At 39.7% G+C, this 17,495-nt stretch overlaps 1 protein-coding gene across 1 annotated transcript in view; it reads right to left on the bottom strand.

Annotated features, from left to right (window-relative positions):
• Positions 1 to 845: 845 nt before the first annotated feature.
• Positions 846 to 17,495, bottom strand: part of ClpP (Caseinolytic protease proteolytic subunit) — a 130,815-nt gene continuing 114,165 nt past the window's right edge. The window contains exon 3 of the mRNA XM_067766252.1: positions 846 to 1,187. Coding sequence (XP_067622353.1) covers positions 912 to 1,187 — 276 coding nt within the window. The 3' untranslated portion in view covers positions 846 to 911. The remainder of the gene's footprint in view (positions 1,188 to 17,495) is intronic.

Consider the following 17,495-nt stretch of genomic DNA (forward strand, 5'->3'; position numbering starts at 1 on the left):
TTTCTTTTAACAGCCATATTAATTACGAAAATTCCAGTCATACTCCATGCTTGGATTTGTTAGACGCAATAGTTCAAAACTTACTGACCACTATACAATCAAACTGCTCGATACCTCTTTTATCAGGTCTCATTTAGAATATTCTGCCTTTATTTGGAGACCAACTGTATAAGAATTGAGAGAATACAGAAAGTTTTTATTTATTACGCCCCTCGGCCGTTAAACTTTTCGGAACCCATCCCTTCTTATTCGGCTTGTCTTATGCTCTTAAGTTTGAAGTCTCTTGAAATTCGTAGATTCATACTATGCTTATTCTTCACATATAACATTATTAATGGGTTCATTGGCTGTCCATATTTGTTGGAAGATTTGTTTCAATGTTCCACAACGACCCCTCCGGAATTTTTATCGTTTTTATGGGGATAACGTTAGAACCAATTATGCAAATAATGCCCCCATTAATTGTGCTATTCGTGAGTTAAACTGACTAAATAGTGCAGTTGTTCTTGACTTCTCGTCTCCAAGATTCAATTTTTCGGTAATTTTGAATTCTGCTTTATTAGTAGTTGGATTCATAAGTAAACATAGTAGATTGTGCTTAATATTTTAAGTTAATTTTATAATTTAGTCTGTAAGGATTATAATCCAAAAGCTTAAACAAATAAACGAGCAAAGTTGAAAGGATATTTTGAGCTCAACTTTAACTGTAGTTTAAACTCGCACAAAAAACTAGGCGTAAGCCAACTTAAGACTGGGAGAAATGCAGGAAACGTTACAAATCCGTAGAATTTGCATTTAAATATGAATGTAAGAAAAAATAGCTTTCTGGAATTAGTAAACCGACATTAGATTCAAATAATTGTTTATTGAAAGTAGTGGTTTTCAAACTGTCTAATGCAAATGTTTGAAAATTATTTCTGGCCGATCACACTTTCGGCAAATTCGCCTTCTTTGAATTTTTGGGGTATTGCAACATTTTGATCTGATTCCGTTTGAGGTGGGTGGACAAGAATGTGATCAATTAAACCAATTGTTTTTGCTTCACCGGGACACATAAAGTTATCACGCTCCATTCGTTGCTGGAGAGTGTCGAATGTCTGCTTGGTATGCTTTACATAAATACTTATTAATTGTTTTTTAAGCTTTATAATTTCCTCTGCTTGAATCTGTATATCCGTTGCTTGTCCCTGCAAAGGAAGAAAATAATTTTTGTATATTAGATAGGAGTTATTTCCCATTTCGGAGTATACAAAAGCTAAAAACACTAAAAATATTTAAGTGCGAAATGACCTAGTTGTTCCGCACCTATGATTATTTTATGAATTAATTTCTAAAATATTTTTACAAAATAAATTGAAAAATACACGACGAATTCCTTTTCCCCGAAAATTTTTCCAATAACTCATGAAATCGAATGGTACGCTTTTTTTAAACGCTTTTCCCCTAAAGTGCATCGCCTCGTCACTCGATACACCATAAAACCTTTTATAACAAAAGTTCGTTTTACTTTCACTGGTATATGGTGCTTCTTTTACTTACTCTTATCGCTAAGACCATCACTTAAACATTCGTAAACATCTATACATATCAACCTATAATTCTACCACCAAAAATGCTTGTGCGAATCGGTGTTGCCACTTTCAAAATAGATTTGGTGGTACATTTTCAAAAAATATTGTGGTAGGTCTTTAAAAGCGTGGCCGAGTTTTTAAAACCGTGAAAAATTATTTATTATCCACATCAAGTCAGATGTCATACGAGTAAGACGTGTTTGTGTCGCGCTCTTAAGTTTCTCACGTATTTTCGTTGTTAAAGTTAAAATTTTCCATAAAAATACTTACATACGTGGCGCTACATTTGTTTACGGAACCACATTTGTTATTTCATTAAAATGTCTAACCGCAAAAATCCATCAAGAAAAGCTTTTTCTCCAACAACTCCCAAAACGCCATCAATTACATTTGATAAAATTGAGAAGAAGATGGAAAAGGAAAGAAAAAGCATTACTGAAGAGCTGACTGCAGTTATGAAGACAACGGAGGAAAGAGTAATGCAAGAGCAAGGGAAAAACACTGTTAAAGAGCTAACTGCAGTAGTGAAGAGTACAGAGAAAATGCTGATGCAAAGATTTGGTGACTTATCTGCTGAAACTGTAAATTTGAAGCGTAACATAGTGGAGATGCAGAAGAAAGTAACTGAAGTTGAGAGCACATGTGCCGATATTGTCACCTTAAATAGCGATATAGCCGCTATTCGCGCTCAACTCGGTGAAATCGAAAGCAGCGCAGTCGCCACCGACATAATTATAAACGGCATCCCAAAAGCTGTTGATGAGAATGTGTCGGATATTTTTGCAAAAATCTGCAGTCATGTGCAATGCAAAGCACCCCCACTAAGCGATGCGTTCCGCATGAAAAATGTTAATAGCAATCTGCAAAAGGGTAACAACAACTATTCACCAATTGTAGTGCATAAGAGGTCACTGGCACTATCGGACATTGACCAACCGGGTTATGGCAGTGTTTACCTACATGAAAGCTTGCCTAAGATGCTCAGAGAATTTATGACTTATGCTTGTGAGCTTAAAAGAAAAAAGAAATTGTTCTCTGTGTTCTCAATTAAAGGAAAGATTTTTGTACGCTTAAAAAGCAATGAAGAGGCGCAATTTGTATGCGCCGAAACTGATGTGGATGCTCTTATGAGCAACTTGATGTTCTTTTTATTTATATTTATATTGTTACATACATATTTACCTGTAATGCTCAAACTGCATTTGTTTATGTTTGCTTTATTGTTAGCATTTACTTGTTATTTTTTACGTAGATTAATTATACATACCTTCTCTATTTCAGGATTTGCTATATTTCAATTTCTATCACCCTTCTATTATTCCTTTTCTTATAATACAGTGGTTTCAGATTCATACTTTTACATCCAAATTGAATTGCTTGGAATTATGTCCTATGACTATGCATAACTCAACTGTAGGCTCTAGCGATTTCAACCTTAAAACTTCGTTAAAGTTGGTTAGTGATTTCCATTCGGGATTTCAAATATACCATTTAAATGCTAGGAGCTTAAATTAATGCAAACTTGATTATCTTACAGCGTTCTCTTTTCTGGAATAAATTGTTGCCTAAGTAAATGGTAAAGCCTTAATAGTGTTACTCCTACCACAGAAAATTGTCAACATTTATAGTGCATACAAAGAACATTTCATCTCACCATATTCACTCATACCACAAATCACAAAAGAAGATTGCGCATTGCGCATGTAAACATTAGATCATCTCTTTTTTATGGGCAATTCTTACGTCATTTTCCTTTAGCTCTTGTTTTTTTCCCTCTTTATTTCATTCGCTCAAACAGTCAACTGTGACGTAGATGCGCAGAACGAAGCAATTTTGAACTCGTGAATGCGCAATCTGGTAGGTGATCTGTTCACTCATATTAACAGAGTATATGTGGAACTCAAGAGCGAATTGAGAGTTTCACAGAGTTGCACTGCCACACCGCCATTTTATATAGGGTAAAAGTGTAACGCTTTCGCGTTGCGAGCAGGCAACAATTTTCACAAAAGAACGAAATACCCCACAAAGGCGTTGCCTGTTTTTAGAATAGAATAACAACCCTTGCGCGGCATACAAAAAGCGTAACACTATAGCCAGAAAAGAAAACGCTATTAGCTAGATCTTTTAGTATACATGTGTTGATGTCGTGTGTGTGACTGAGACTTGGTTTAGAGGTAATAACTGCGACAATTTTTACAATTTATGTGATTTTGCTGTTGTGAGAAACGAGAGACAGCTTGACAAGCGTGGTGGGGGGATAGTGATATATCACAAGAAGGGTCTGAAACTTAAAATAGTACACAAATCAACCCATTTGGACGAGTTTGAATTTTTGATGGTTGAGTTTTTCACTAACATTCAGCGCTGCCTTGTGATATGTGTGTATAATCCAAGAATGTTATGTGATTTAAGCAACTTATTTCAGCAGATCAATAGATTTAGCGTAATGTATGAACACATAATACTATGTGGTGATCTAAATATAGACTTGGTCTTAAAAAACGAGCGCGCTAAGAATCTTTCGGATGATTTGGCGAGTGTTGGTTTGAAGGTGATAAATAATCTGCCTACTCGTTTTGGCCCCAAATGTAAGCCTAATTTGCTTGACTTATTTTGTGTATCAGATGTGTCGTCCATACTGCATTTTGAGCAACTCTCTTTATGCAGTGTGAGCGACCATGACCTGTTATTTTTAAATTACAATATACAGTTGAATTCTCACGTATACAGACCACCAGATTTCATACACTTTCGTGATGTTAGCAAAATTAATATTAATGAGCTAGCTACTGAAGCGCCCGTCCTACCATTGAATGACTGTTGGTTTTTAGCTGACTTTAACGAAAAAGTTGGTTATTCCTCCATGTTGGTTAGTTACCTCTATTATAAATACGTCCCTTTAAAGAAAATAAAAATAAGTAAAAATAAGCAGCCATGGTTCACTACGGGGGTACGTAAAGCTATAAATACAAGGCAGAGGTGTTACTCTGCCTGGAAAAAAGACAGAACTGAGGAAAATTGGGAAATGTTCAAACTAATGCGGCAGTTACCCACCGACGTGTGCCGTACGTAAGGACGTTTGTCGTACGAAGCACGTTTGACCGAACTCTCAAGCCCGTAGGAATCAATGTGTGCGTCTGTGTACATGTACATAACATATTTGTGTGTGTATTGTTTACAGATAAGCACTGTTGCCATTGACCATTTTGCATGTATGCTTATGGAAACATCAACTTTTTCCAATTTAATTTTTGATATTGTAAAAGGCCGGAATACATATTAAATAAGTATAAATAGATTAAATATTTATAATCAGCACTTTTACATAATTATTTCGAATTATTTCCACAATTTTTCAAACTTTAATTAGGCGTTTTTGCATAAAATTGCAAACGGTCAAAAATTAGCGCACAAAAGTTTACTAGGTAACTCTGTCTAGTGAGAGAGCGATCAGCTGACACGTTCTTACGGCAAAAATCAAAATTGTTTTGATTTCTACGTTCCGGGCTACGTACGTACGGGCGTTGCACGTCGGTGAGTTTTCGTTTACATTGCACACTCATAAGATAGGTCGTGTCAGCTGACACGTTTTTTCTACGTACGTTCGTGGGTAACTGCCGCATAACGCGTAACAGAGCTACTGAAGCAACGCGCAGAGCTAAGAAATCTTACTTCCAAAGCAAACTCAACGTCAAGCTTCCTTCAAAACTGCTGTGGAACAATCTAAGAAGTCTTGGGGTAAAATCGGAAATGAAGTCAGAGTATATGGTTGATCCTGACGATATGAACGAATATTTTTCAATAAAGATGCCTGTTTTTGAAAGATTAATTTTAAATCAAATGAGAGGGTATCTATCAGAGAGTGGTCTCCTATCTGAGTGAAACTCCAATTATCGAAAGGGACATAGCTATTCAACAGCCGTGTTGAAAGTGATGGAAGATATTAGACCATTCTTTGACCAAGGAGATCTTACTATTCTTACATTATTAGACTTTTCTAAGGCTTTTGATACTATTTGTCATAAGATTCTTTTGCAAAAACTTTACGCGTACTTTGGATTTAACAACGATGCAGTTGGATTGATTGCAAGCTATCTTACGAACAGATGGCAAAAGGTTGTACTAAAAAATAACTGCTCTGATTTGGTGCCAATTACAGCTGGGGTACCCCAAGTCGATTCTTGGTACCATTTTATTTAGTCTATACATCAACGACATTGTTCAGTGCTTTAAAAATGTTTCTATTCATCTTTACGCTGATGATGCACAAATATATCTATCCGCACCTCTGGGGCTTAGAGAGGATTTGATGTTCAGAATAAACGAAGATCTGGCATCAATTTATTTATGATCGAAGCATAATAGGCTTAACCTTAATGCGTCCAAGACACAAGCTATTGTCCTATCTCATTGTTCATATAGCATGGATGATGTATCTCCTCTTAGACTGAATGGTACAATTATCAAATATGAGAATTCTGTTAATACCCTAGGCTTTAGGTTGAATACCTCCCTCTCATGCGTTGATCATATAAATGCAACAATTTCTAAGTCGTACTCTCTATCGAGACAGCTTTGGAGAAGTGCAGTTTATATCCCTCTGGATATTAAGCTAAAACTTGTTAAGACTCTATTAGTGCCCATAATCTCATATCAAGAACTAGTATATGGTTGCCTTTATAAGCGTTCCATGAATAAATTACAATTACTAATAAACAACGCAGCTAGATATGTACACCTAAAAATAAAATATGACCATATATCCGAACTATCCGTACAAATTCTAGGTTGCAGTTTATCAAAATTTTTTGAATGCCGTTTATTGTTATTTATACATAAGCTAATCCATACTCGTTGTCCGAGTTATCTCTTAACTTTTGCGCACTCAACTAGAACATGCAATCTTATAGTACCACACTTTAAATATTCGGCTACCTCAAGAATGTTTTTCGTTAGAGCCGTGCAGTTGTGGAACTCACTGCCTAACAAATTAAAAATGGTAGCAAATCCACGGCAATTCAATCCGGCTATTCAATCCCAATCTTAAATTTAACAGGGTGTTCCACAATTGTGATTATCAGATACTATCGAATGCTACTTTTATACTATTATTATTCAAAATTCAAATTATGATATCACTGAAGTTCTGCATGTGTACCTAAAAATATTGAATATACCCTTTCTTTCTTTCCTTCTTTCTCTATGTTCTCCTTTATTCCTTTCATGTTTATTTGCCTATTGATCTATGTATCTTGAAATTTATTACGAAGTTCAAATAACTTGTAGATTTAAGTCATTTATCCCTAATCCTTAAACATAAGAAAGTATTGTATCAAATTAAATGTGACACGTTAAAAGACTCTGTCTTACTTGCGTCTTAATAATAATAATAATAATAATAACAAAGAAAATAATACCAGCTGCAGAACTTAACCGCTCTGGAACAATATTCAACAAGTGTGACTGGCTTATGCTGACGACAAGGATATTATCGGCCTGCGTCGTAAGTTCTGCTTACTGCAAATTGGAAAAAGAAGCTTAAAATATGGGTTTGATGTTTAATGAGGACAAAATGAAGTACCTGCTGTCATTAAGCAAAGCGTAGCGCATGCTGCAATATTTTTTATTGAAACCAGGCTAATCCTGTTAATTTTTTTAATTTTTATTGTTACCGAGTCTTTGAGAGGCAGTGGTTTCTTAGGCGTCGAGATCTAAAACTGCTCAGCTACGAGAAACTCATCAGATGAGAAATATAGATACACAAATACAATACATTAAGTGTAGACATATGATTTGTTAGTTGTTAAGAGAATATAGAACCGCCTTTCCATGGCAAAAAGCAAGTCCGAAACATCAATTATTCTCAAATGAGATTTATAACAAACATCGAAAAGGTTCGCTTAGTTGGAAATTGGTTCTGCATTGTTTAAGAATTATAGGTTTATAATGCCTTGATACTCGGCATGATCCATTTAATAGTTTAGCCCCATAAAAACTACTCCTAGTATTTCTCTACGACTTGCACGGGTAGGAAGATTTATTAGTTTTAACCGGTTAGTGTAAGGAGGAAGATTATACGAAGAGTCGCATTAAAGATTTCTCAATGATTCTAGCCTATACACATAAACTTGATCACGCGGATTCCAAATTATCGATCCATACTCTAATATCGGCCTCACCAATGCTGTAACCAATGCTGTTGGCGGCCACAGTGGTGTGATGGTAGCGTGCTCCGCCTATCACACCGTATGCCGTGGGTTCAACTCCCGGGCAAAGCAACATCAAAATTTTAGAAATAAGATTTTTCAATTAGAAGAAATTTTGTCTAAGCGGGGTCGCCCCTCGGCAGTGTCTGGCAAGCGCTCCGATTGTATTTCTGCCATGAAAAGCTCTCAGTGAAAACTCATCTGCCTTGCAGATGCCGTTCGGAGTCGGCATAAAACATGTAGGTCCCGTCCGGCCAATTTGTAGGGAAAAATCAAGAGGAGCACGACGCAAATTGGATGAGAAGCTCGGCCTTAGATCTCTTCGGAGGTTATCGCGCCTTACATTTATTTTTTTTATTTAATGCTGTAAAAAGGGATTTTGTAACTTAATGGTCTCTAAACTTTTTTGACCATCTTTTCACAAATGTTAAAACTGTTCTCGCTTTATTGGCATTAATATGAGGATTGAAACTAAGTTTGCAATTCATTGTAACTCCCAAGTCGACAAAAACATCAACGCTTTCCAGAGTTTGGCTATTAATTGTGTAAGAAGCTGGCTGCACATTCCCACGTGAATAACGCATATATTTCGCATTACAGCAAGTAACTAATTAATTCAAATCCGACTGGAGTAAAGAACGTTCTTCAACCGACCAGTATGACTTGAAAAGTTTTACGTCGTCGGCATATATTAAAATTTTAGAACATTTTATAGTTGTGGAAGTATCGTTAATAAAGAGAAAGAATTAGTAAGGATTGCTTCGAAAAGCTTAGGGATAGCGGAAAGCTTCGCTATTCCACGATAGTTTTCAATAGACGACTTGCTTCCTTTTTATGGAGTGGGAAAAGAAAAAATTTCTTCCACGCCGCACAGTGGACCGAAATTGAAAAGTTGGGACTTTGGACTTCAAATGTACATTTTCGTATTCCGTGATCTTTTTCCATAATTTATTGTTATATAACATTTTTTCGTAAAACTTAATTTAAAAAAGTTATGACACTTTTAGTAACCGGGTTTCATATCGACATACCCTAACGACCATATGTGTACATCTAGGTATTTTTTCCAATTTCCAGCAATTCTGGCTTCACTAAAATAATTTTTACTATTTCTCAATAAAAATATGTATCAAGGTCTAGCCCAGAAGCTTTCAATTTTATTTTAAAAATGTGTGCGAAATTCACGAAAACTCGACGAATCTTAGAGGTTAAGCAGAGTTAACGGTTGGCCATCAAATCAAAGTGACGCTTAGATTTACTTGCTATAAAAAAGTGTGAGGACCCCAAAGTCGAGGACTTTGTATCCTCACAACATACACATATCCATACATTTTTCTAAAGAACATACGTTTTGAAATAACTGGAAACTTATAATAATATTTGAATTTATCACTTATACATTTTATATGAAATATACATATGTATACCTTTATGAATTATACCCTAAATACATATATTCGGTTGTACATTGAATTGATAATTATTAAATTGAAGGACAAATTAGACTTGCGCACTTTTGCACGCAAGCAAAATATTAACATTTTCGCAAACATAAAGTTTAAATATAGGATCACCCTAACATGCATTGAATATTTGGAAGGGAGGTAGACACGCACAAAACATAAAAATGCAGCGGTCAATCAACCCTTTGCACACTCAAAATCCAATACACCCAGCTACAAATACAACATACATAATAACTTAAGTGAACGGAGATCAGCAGCAAGTCGTCAAAATAAGCGCCGCTACTAATTGAAATTTTGCTATACATATTTACGCACTAGCATACAACACACCAACGCACGCCATACAACAGACGGCAGAAGCATTGGGCAAAGCAAATCACAACATTAGAATCAGGTGACCACAAACAAATGTACAAACACACAATAGTTAAAACAAAGGCTGGAAAGCACGGTATGAGTAAGTACAAAGGCATTGTATTAAATAAGGAGCATTATGGTGCGTGGAAATTCATGGGAAGGAAATATTCACCGTAATAACAGTTGTTTTATATTGTTAAAACTATAATTTAGAAGTTGTTATTATAAAATAACCGTTTGCCTGCGTGCAAAAATTAGTATATAAGGGCGACAGAGACCGAGTCCAACTTGAAATTGTCTTAAATCGGCATATTCCGGCCTTGACTTTTATTCTGATATTTCGGAAAGGTCTTTGCCATTTAAGTATTCATCGAAGTATTGCAGATAAAACGTGAATGTAGAATATTCGGAACACGTTCGTCTTATACTACCTCGCGAAGTCCGAACGTGCTCAATGAGTGCATTTCGTTATGGCATAGCCATTATTTACTAATGTCATTTTTACGCGAATCTATTGACTAGGCGAGTTTTTGACGTGGAGTGATGAATGTTAAAATAGTTTAGGTTTCGAATGCTCATAGGTTCATGAAAGTCCACGATTCCATGGTTTCCGCAAAGTTCTGTAAACCGAGGTTAACCCATATTTAGAATATGGCTGTCCCTACTCATTGAGTAAAAAATTCTGTTGGCCTCGTGGTTTTGGCCGAGTGCATTTATGTTCTCTGGCAGACAATGGATCTGCGTTAGGGTTCTGGGGTCCTCGCTCGGGGCGAGTGAATGTGGGTTGAATTTTGGAAATTTAAAATATACAAAGGGCCGAAAGCCCTTAGATTATGTGGCAGATCGGTTCGCCCTTCTGCGGTAGGCTTTTCTGGTATCCTCGTTCTGGGAGAACAAGTGAGTTGGGGTTGCTTGTTGTGTCCTCGCTCGGGGTGAGCGAGTGAATTTGGGTTGATGGTTGGCCTCGTTCCGGGTGAACGAGAACTGGTTTTTTTTTTTTTTTTTTTGAAAGTAGGGATATGGAGGAACGGAGGGATTGTTAGGAGGAGCTCTTAGCCTTATCGCAATCCGTCTCTTCCGTTGAAGGATCAGTTTGACCAAAGGTCGTCTGACTTGACCCTTCTCGGCTTTGAGGTCGACTACGCGTACTCGGTCGTCTTCGCCGGGGTGTACGTTGACAACTCGACCTTACCTCTATTCGTTGGGAGATAAGTTGTCCTCTTTGAGGACAGCGAGATCTCCCACTTTTATATTTTGTCTGGGATACTTCCACTTCACCCGTTTTTGAAGTTCGGATAGATATTCCACCTTCCATCGTTTGCAGAAAGTGTGATGGAGGGCTTTGAGTTTCTGCCACCGATTGACCATCGAGGCAGAGCTCTCACTAGCATCTGGTTCTGGCGGAGCCAGTAGGTGGCTGCCAGTGAGGAAATGGCCTGTGGTAAGCAGCTCTATATCCGTTGGGTCATTGGATGCCGGGCTGAGCGGCCGCGAGTTCAGGCATGCCCCGATGCGGCACAAGAGTGTATGGAATTCCTCAAAGGTGAATTTGTGTGGTGAGGCTATCTTTTTGAAGTGGCTTTTGAAGCTTTTCACTCCAGCCTCCCACAGCCCTCCCATATGGGGAGCGCCCGCAGGGATGAAATGCCAAGTGAGTGACTGGTGGCTGTATTTGGAGACAGCGTTCTCTCGCGCTTGTGAGATGAAAGTCTTGAATTCTGATCGTAAGGATCGTGATGCTCCGACAAAGTTCGTACCGTTGTCGGAGTGCATATTTTTTGGGCATCCGCGCCTAGATATGAAACGGGTAAATGCCGCAAGAAATGATGGTGTGCTGAGGTCAGGCAAACATAGCCTTTGGGTAGGCGACACCCTCTGCCGCGGTAACTTTTAATGTCGAAGGGTCCGGCGAAGTCGACTCCAGTATTCGTGAATGCACGGCTGAATGTCGTGCGTTCGCGAGGGAGAATACCCATAAGTTGGGTCTGAGCACGCTTTCGGTGTATAGTGCAAACCTTGCAATTGTGAATGACTGCCCTAATCATGGTTTTTTCATTAGGTATCCAGTATTGGGTGCGTATCAGACGTAACATGAGTTGGTTTTTCCCATGCAGACTTTGTTGATGAAAAATTAGGACTGTCAGACGGGATAACCTGCAGTTGTATGGGAGGAGGATTGGGTGGCGTTCATTAAAAGCTAAGTCCTGTGACGCCCCGAGTCGCCCTCCTACCCGAATGATGCCATCTTGGTCTGAGTAGGGATTAAGTGAGAGTATTGCACTTTTCCTTGCAATTGGTTTTCCGGCCTTTAGATCATTATATTCTGAACTATAATGTTGTTTATGGTAGATTTTAATGACAAGTTGAGTTACTGATTTGATCTCATCAGGGGAGATTAATGGTGACTTGACCTGAAATGATTTTTTTGTTTTGGGGTGAGTTCTTCGGTAGAACCTCATAACGAATGATAACACCCGTAAAGCCCTAGGTAGGTCGGAAAAGCGTTGAAGAATATCGGTAGTATTTACGGTTGTTGTTGCGCAGGTCTTCGCCCTCTTTTCCTCTACGGAGGTGATGTAGTCACTTTCTTGTGCTGGCCATTGGGGAGTGTCTTCTTGCATCCAAGAAGGTCCCTGCCACCACATCGAATTGTTGACCAATTCAGACGCAGGTAATCCTCTGCTACCTAAATCTGCTCGGTTTGATTCTGAATTTACGTGTGACCAGTCCTTATTTCCGACCATGTCGATGATCTTGGTGATCCGATGCGCGACGAAAGTGGACCAAGAGCAGGGCGGTTTCCTTATCCATGCGAGGACGATGGTGGAATCCGTCCAAAGTTGGACTTTCTCTGGTCCCAATTTGAGGTTCCTGAAGATTGATTCTGTGATTTCCGCTAACAGCACGGCTCCGCAAAGTTCCAATCGTGGAAGAGAAAGAGACTTCACTGGGGCTACTCGGATTTTGCTAGGAGCAGGTTTGTCCAGATGTCGTTATCCGTTTTCACGCGAATGTAAACGGCTGCTGCATAAGCCTTCTCGGATGTGTCACAAAATCCATGGATCTCGATGTCGGTTCCTGGTGAAAAGTTGACCCATCTAGGTATCCTGATTTTATCGATTTCATGGTGTTGGTCGGTGAAGGATTTCCATCGTTCCAACGTACTGGTCGATACTGGTTCGTCCCAAGCGGTGCCTTCTAACCAAATACTCTGCATGAGTATGTTTGCCACAATGAACATTCGTGCCAGCCATCCTAATGGATCGAAAAGTTTGGCGATTGCTGATAGTATCGCTCTCTTTGTAATGTTTTCCGGGTTGTCCAGCGTCCCTGCTTTAAAATAAAATAAATCGGAGAGGGCATTCCATCGAATTCCTAATGCTTTAACTAAACTAGTATCTTCGAAGGCCAGGAAGTTTTCACTGAGCAGGTCTGCTTTGGGGATGTCCCTTAGAATGTCCTCTGAATTGGATGTCCATTTGCGAAGTGGAAAGCCCGCTGAGTGTAGGACTTGACGAATTTCATCTCTGGCTTTAATGGTCGATGTGATCGTATGTCCACCCGCTAACACGTCATCTACATACATGTATTCTCGCATTATGCTAGCCGCTGTAGGGTGTAACTTGAGACGTCGTCTGCTAGTTGTAGGAGCGTTCTTATCGCGAGATATGGAGCGCAATTTACTCCGAAGGTAACCGGCTTTAATTCGTAGAGACTAATAGGGTCATTCGGGGAAGTGCGATACACAATGCGTTGAAATTTGGTGTGGTTTTCGTTCACCCAAATTTGTCGATACATCTTTTCGATATCGCTATTGAAGACGAAACGGCATAGTCTTCATCGTAGGATTAGTATGGGTAAATCGGCTTGTAGAACTGGGCCTGGCAGGGGAATATCGTTTAAACTATTACCGTTGGCCGTAGGGCTCGAGGCACTAAATACTATGCGTACCTTTGTAGTGGTACTTTCTGCTTTAATAACGGCGTGGTGGGGCAGGAAATAATTATCCGAATCGTCGGATAGGATATTGTTTTTTATTTTTTCCATATGTCCGAGCATTTCATATTCTGACAACACTCGAACATACTCTTTACCTAAGTCTGGGTTTTTTATTAGCCGCCCCTCATTCCGGAAGAATTGAGAGCATGCTCGCTTCAGGGATGGTCCTAAATTAATATTATTAGGGTAATCCTGCCTGAATGGTAGTGACACGGTGTAGCTTCCATCTTCATCACGTTTCGTTGTTTCTTTAAATAATTTTTCGCAATACCTTTCTTCATCATTTAATATTTTATTTTTGGGCACATTTTCTACCTCCCAGAAAGATTTGAGTTGGTTGTCTAACGCAACCGCGTTATAGAAAGACATAATGCTCTTCGTTGGATTCGCTGATTCGATACGACCGGTTAGTATCCAACCGAACACTGTCTCTTGGGCTAAGAGTGTGTTTAGCACATTCTTTTTATACCGCTCATTATAATTTGGGGATATATGTCTCCGCCAAGTATGAGGTCTAGGTCTTGGTTGACATAGAACCTCTTGTCTGCCAAAACCAAGTCTGGGAAGGCCTGCATCATCATGGCATTGATATGGCAGGATGGTAGATTCCCAGTTGTTGTTGTTGTTGTAGCAATGCTCGCCCCACCTAATAGCCGCGACCGATCACAAATTGTCATCAATATCCTCTAACGGGAGTCCAAGGAAACTTGCCGTTTCAACAGGGGTGGACCATAAGGAAAGGGGTGTTAGAGGCGTTGGTTCCACATTACAATTAAAGAGATGGTTGGTGTCATGTGGGAACACATTGCAAGCAGGGCATACATTTTGTATGTCGGGGTTGATTCTGGATAGGTAAGAGTTTAACCTGTTACAGTATCCAGAACGAAGTTGAGCAAGAGTGACACGCGTTTCCCTGGGGAGTATGCGTTCCTCTTCTGCGAGTTCTGGATATTTTTCTTCAAGTACTGGATTCACCGGGCAATTCCCGACATAAAGGTCCGACGCCTGTCTATGGAGTTCACCAAGGACCTGCTTGTGTTTTTCCGCTTCATACGGCTGGGTTCTCAGGTGCCGTATTTCCTCAAAATGCTCACGGAGATGACTCCTTAGGCCCCTAGGCGGTGCTGGTTCGTCAATCAGATGTCTGTTGGGATGCCCAGGTTTCTGGGTATTCAACAGAAACTGTTTGGTCAGCATCTCATTTCTCTCCCTGATGGGGAGTATTCTCGCCTCATTATGCAGATGGTGTTCTGGGGACATAAGAAGACAGCCCGTGGCGATTCTGAGAGCAGTATTTTGGCAGGCCTGTAGTTTCTTCCAGTGGGTGGTTTTTAGGCTTGGCGACCATATGGGTGACGCGTAGCACGTAATCGGCTGGCTAATTGCTTTGTATGTGGTAAAGAGCGTTTCTTTATCTTTTCCCCAGGTACTGCCAGCAAGGGATTTGAGGATTTTATTACGGCTCTGAATTCTTGGAACAATTGCGGTTGCGTGCGCACCAAAATGTAGATCCTGATCAACCGTCACACCCAAGATTTTGGGGTGTAGGACAGTCGGTAGCGTAGTGCCAGTGAGTTTTAGATTCCCAGTGAGTTTGGCTAGAACTAGAACGGGTGTAGTTAGGCTGAAGCAGGGATCCACTGGTGAACGTATTTCGATGTTGGATGCTTCTTTCACCTGAGCTGACACCGAATTTGTGATGCCTGAAACTTGGGCATGCATTTTCCTCGCTGGCAAATTGATTCTGCGTTTCAGTATTTCAGTTATAAAGGAACATTCAGACCCAGAATCAATTAATGCCCGCGCGGAGAAGTCGGTACCATTATGGTGGATGTGTACGCGAGCAGTTCCTAATAACACACCTGTGCTGGAATTGGCATGGCAGGATTTGACATTCTGGTTCGTTCAGGAAGGTGGTTGTCCCGACTCCTGTCTTTTCCCCGCCTGTGCCGGTTGTCCCGACTCCTGTCTTTTCCCCGCCTGTGCCGAAGTTGACGGGGTTTTATCCGCACCTTTGAATGGATTGCGCACCGCCGGTTGCTGAAGTGTGTCCGCATGCAGGAGCGTGTGGTGACGAGAGTGGCATTTGAAACAGTTGTACGAACTGGTGCACCTCGTCACTGTGTGTCCTGGCGATAAACAGTTCAGGCAGCCATTTGTGGATTTAACGAATTTAATCCTTTCTACCGGGGTTAAATCGCAAAAACGTGAACAGTTGCGTAATTTGTGCTCCGTAGATTTGCACATTTTACACATTCATTTTGTTGTTTGCTTGGATACTTTTGTTTGAAAAGCACCAAGTCTTTTCGTAGGGGTTTCTGTAGATTGTCGCGACGCGTTTGATTTTTGTACTTTAGAAGTGGCATTCCCTGTAAAACTAGACACGGTTTCAAGTGTCTGAAAACGAGTTGACAAGAATTTGTCCATATCCTCCCACTTGGATATGTCCGTTTTGTGGTCAATGCCCTGCTCCCATAGAGCCAACGTATTTTCAGGTAATTTTGTTGAGCATAAATATGTGATGATCGCATCCCAATTTGAAACAGCAATCTGATGGGTTTTTAAGGATGCTAAACAATTATTTATTTCGCGCTGTAAGGTTTTGATTGAGCTGCCGCACTCGCTATCTATCTTTTTTAGATTAAACAAAATTTGTAGTTGTGAGTTTACGAGAATCCGTTTATTCCCGTATCTCTCACACAGGTTTTTCCAGGCTGTTTCGAAGCCTTCATTTGTCAAAGGACATTTATTAACAATGTCCTTTGCCTGACCTTGAGTTTTTTGGTTAAGGTGGAACAACTTTTCTACCGGGGTTAAGCGACTGTTATTTTTATAGATGGCCGTGAACAGGTCACGAAACGTTGGTCAAGATAGGTAGTCGCCCTTGAATACCTCAGTATCGCAAGCTGGCAGGCGGATACTGTGTTCGCGCACGCGTTCTCCTTCAGGACGAGCCTCCCTATCTTTATCCTGCTTTAATTTGGCTTGAAGTTCAGCCATGTTCGACATGCATCGCAGGAATACGGCATATGCCGCTTTATGCTTGATCTTGACCGCTGCAATTTTTTTTGCGTCAAGCGTGTCAGAGTCAAGTAACTCCTCGAGGGCGGCTTCTGCTTTTTCCCACTTAGCTTGCAACTGTGTGCAAAGACGGACTAATGTCATTAAAGTCGTCCTCGAATTCAGTTATTCGATCGGCCAATCTAATATAGGCTCCCATATTTATGGATTACAATTTGTGATCAAATTGAAAATGGCATATAAAACTGAAAAACCTAAGGAATCACCCAACCAACAACGATTAAAATACGATAAAATTGCTATTAATTTGTTTATTTTTCTGACTTTGCAGATTATTTGTGCCGTAAAACAGGGAACAGGAGGAATCAACACCAATGTGTATTGTGTGAAATAAAGGGGGCCACTTCAATGGTCAATTTTATTATAAAAAATAAGTGCGCGCGTTGATATAAACCTCGACGAAAAGTGCAAAAATCAGTGAAAACTTTTGTAAAGACTGTGTTGATTGAACTAGTGAATATTAAAGCGATAGAAAAAAATGAAAAAATTGCCGCAGTCGAACGGCGTGAGATTTTAATATGAGTGTGAGGTTGTGTTCACCTCTTCCTTGTGCTGTGTCAGAAGAGGCTCACTGCTGGTGGGGGGGACAGACCAGATAGTCGCAAGGAATCTTAAACGACGTTAATGCAACGCGTTTGCACTTATTTTCACTTTTCGCCACTAAATTTTTTGCACTTTTCGCGGTTAAATACAATCACTTACGCGTGTGGCACTCAGAAAATAGATTTTTACACGGTTATTAACCCAAAAAAATGTGGCAAGAAATGTTGCACTTACTCTGGCTTTTTGTAGCGATTCGTATACTGGCGCTGATG

The sequence above is a fragment of the Eurosta solidaginis genome, chromosome 2, assembly GCF_040869045.1.
Source record: "Eurosta solidaginis isolate ZX-2024a chromosome 2, ASM4086904v1, whole genome shotgun sequence".
NCBI classification, from domain to species: Eukaryota; Metazoa; Arthropoda; class Insecta; order Diptera; family Tephritidae; genus Eurosta; species Eurosta solidaginis.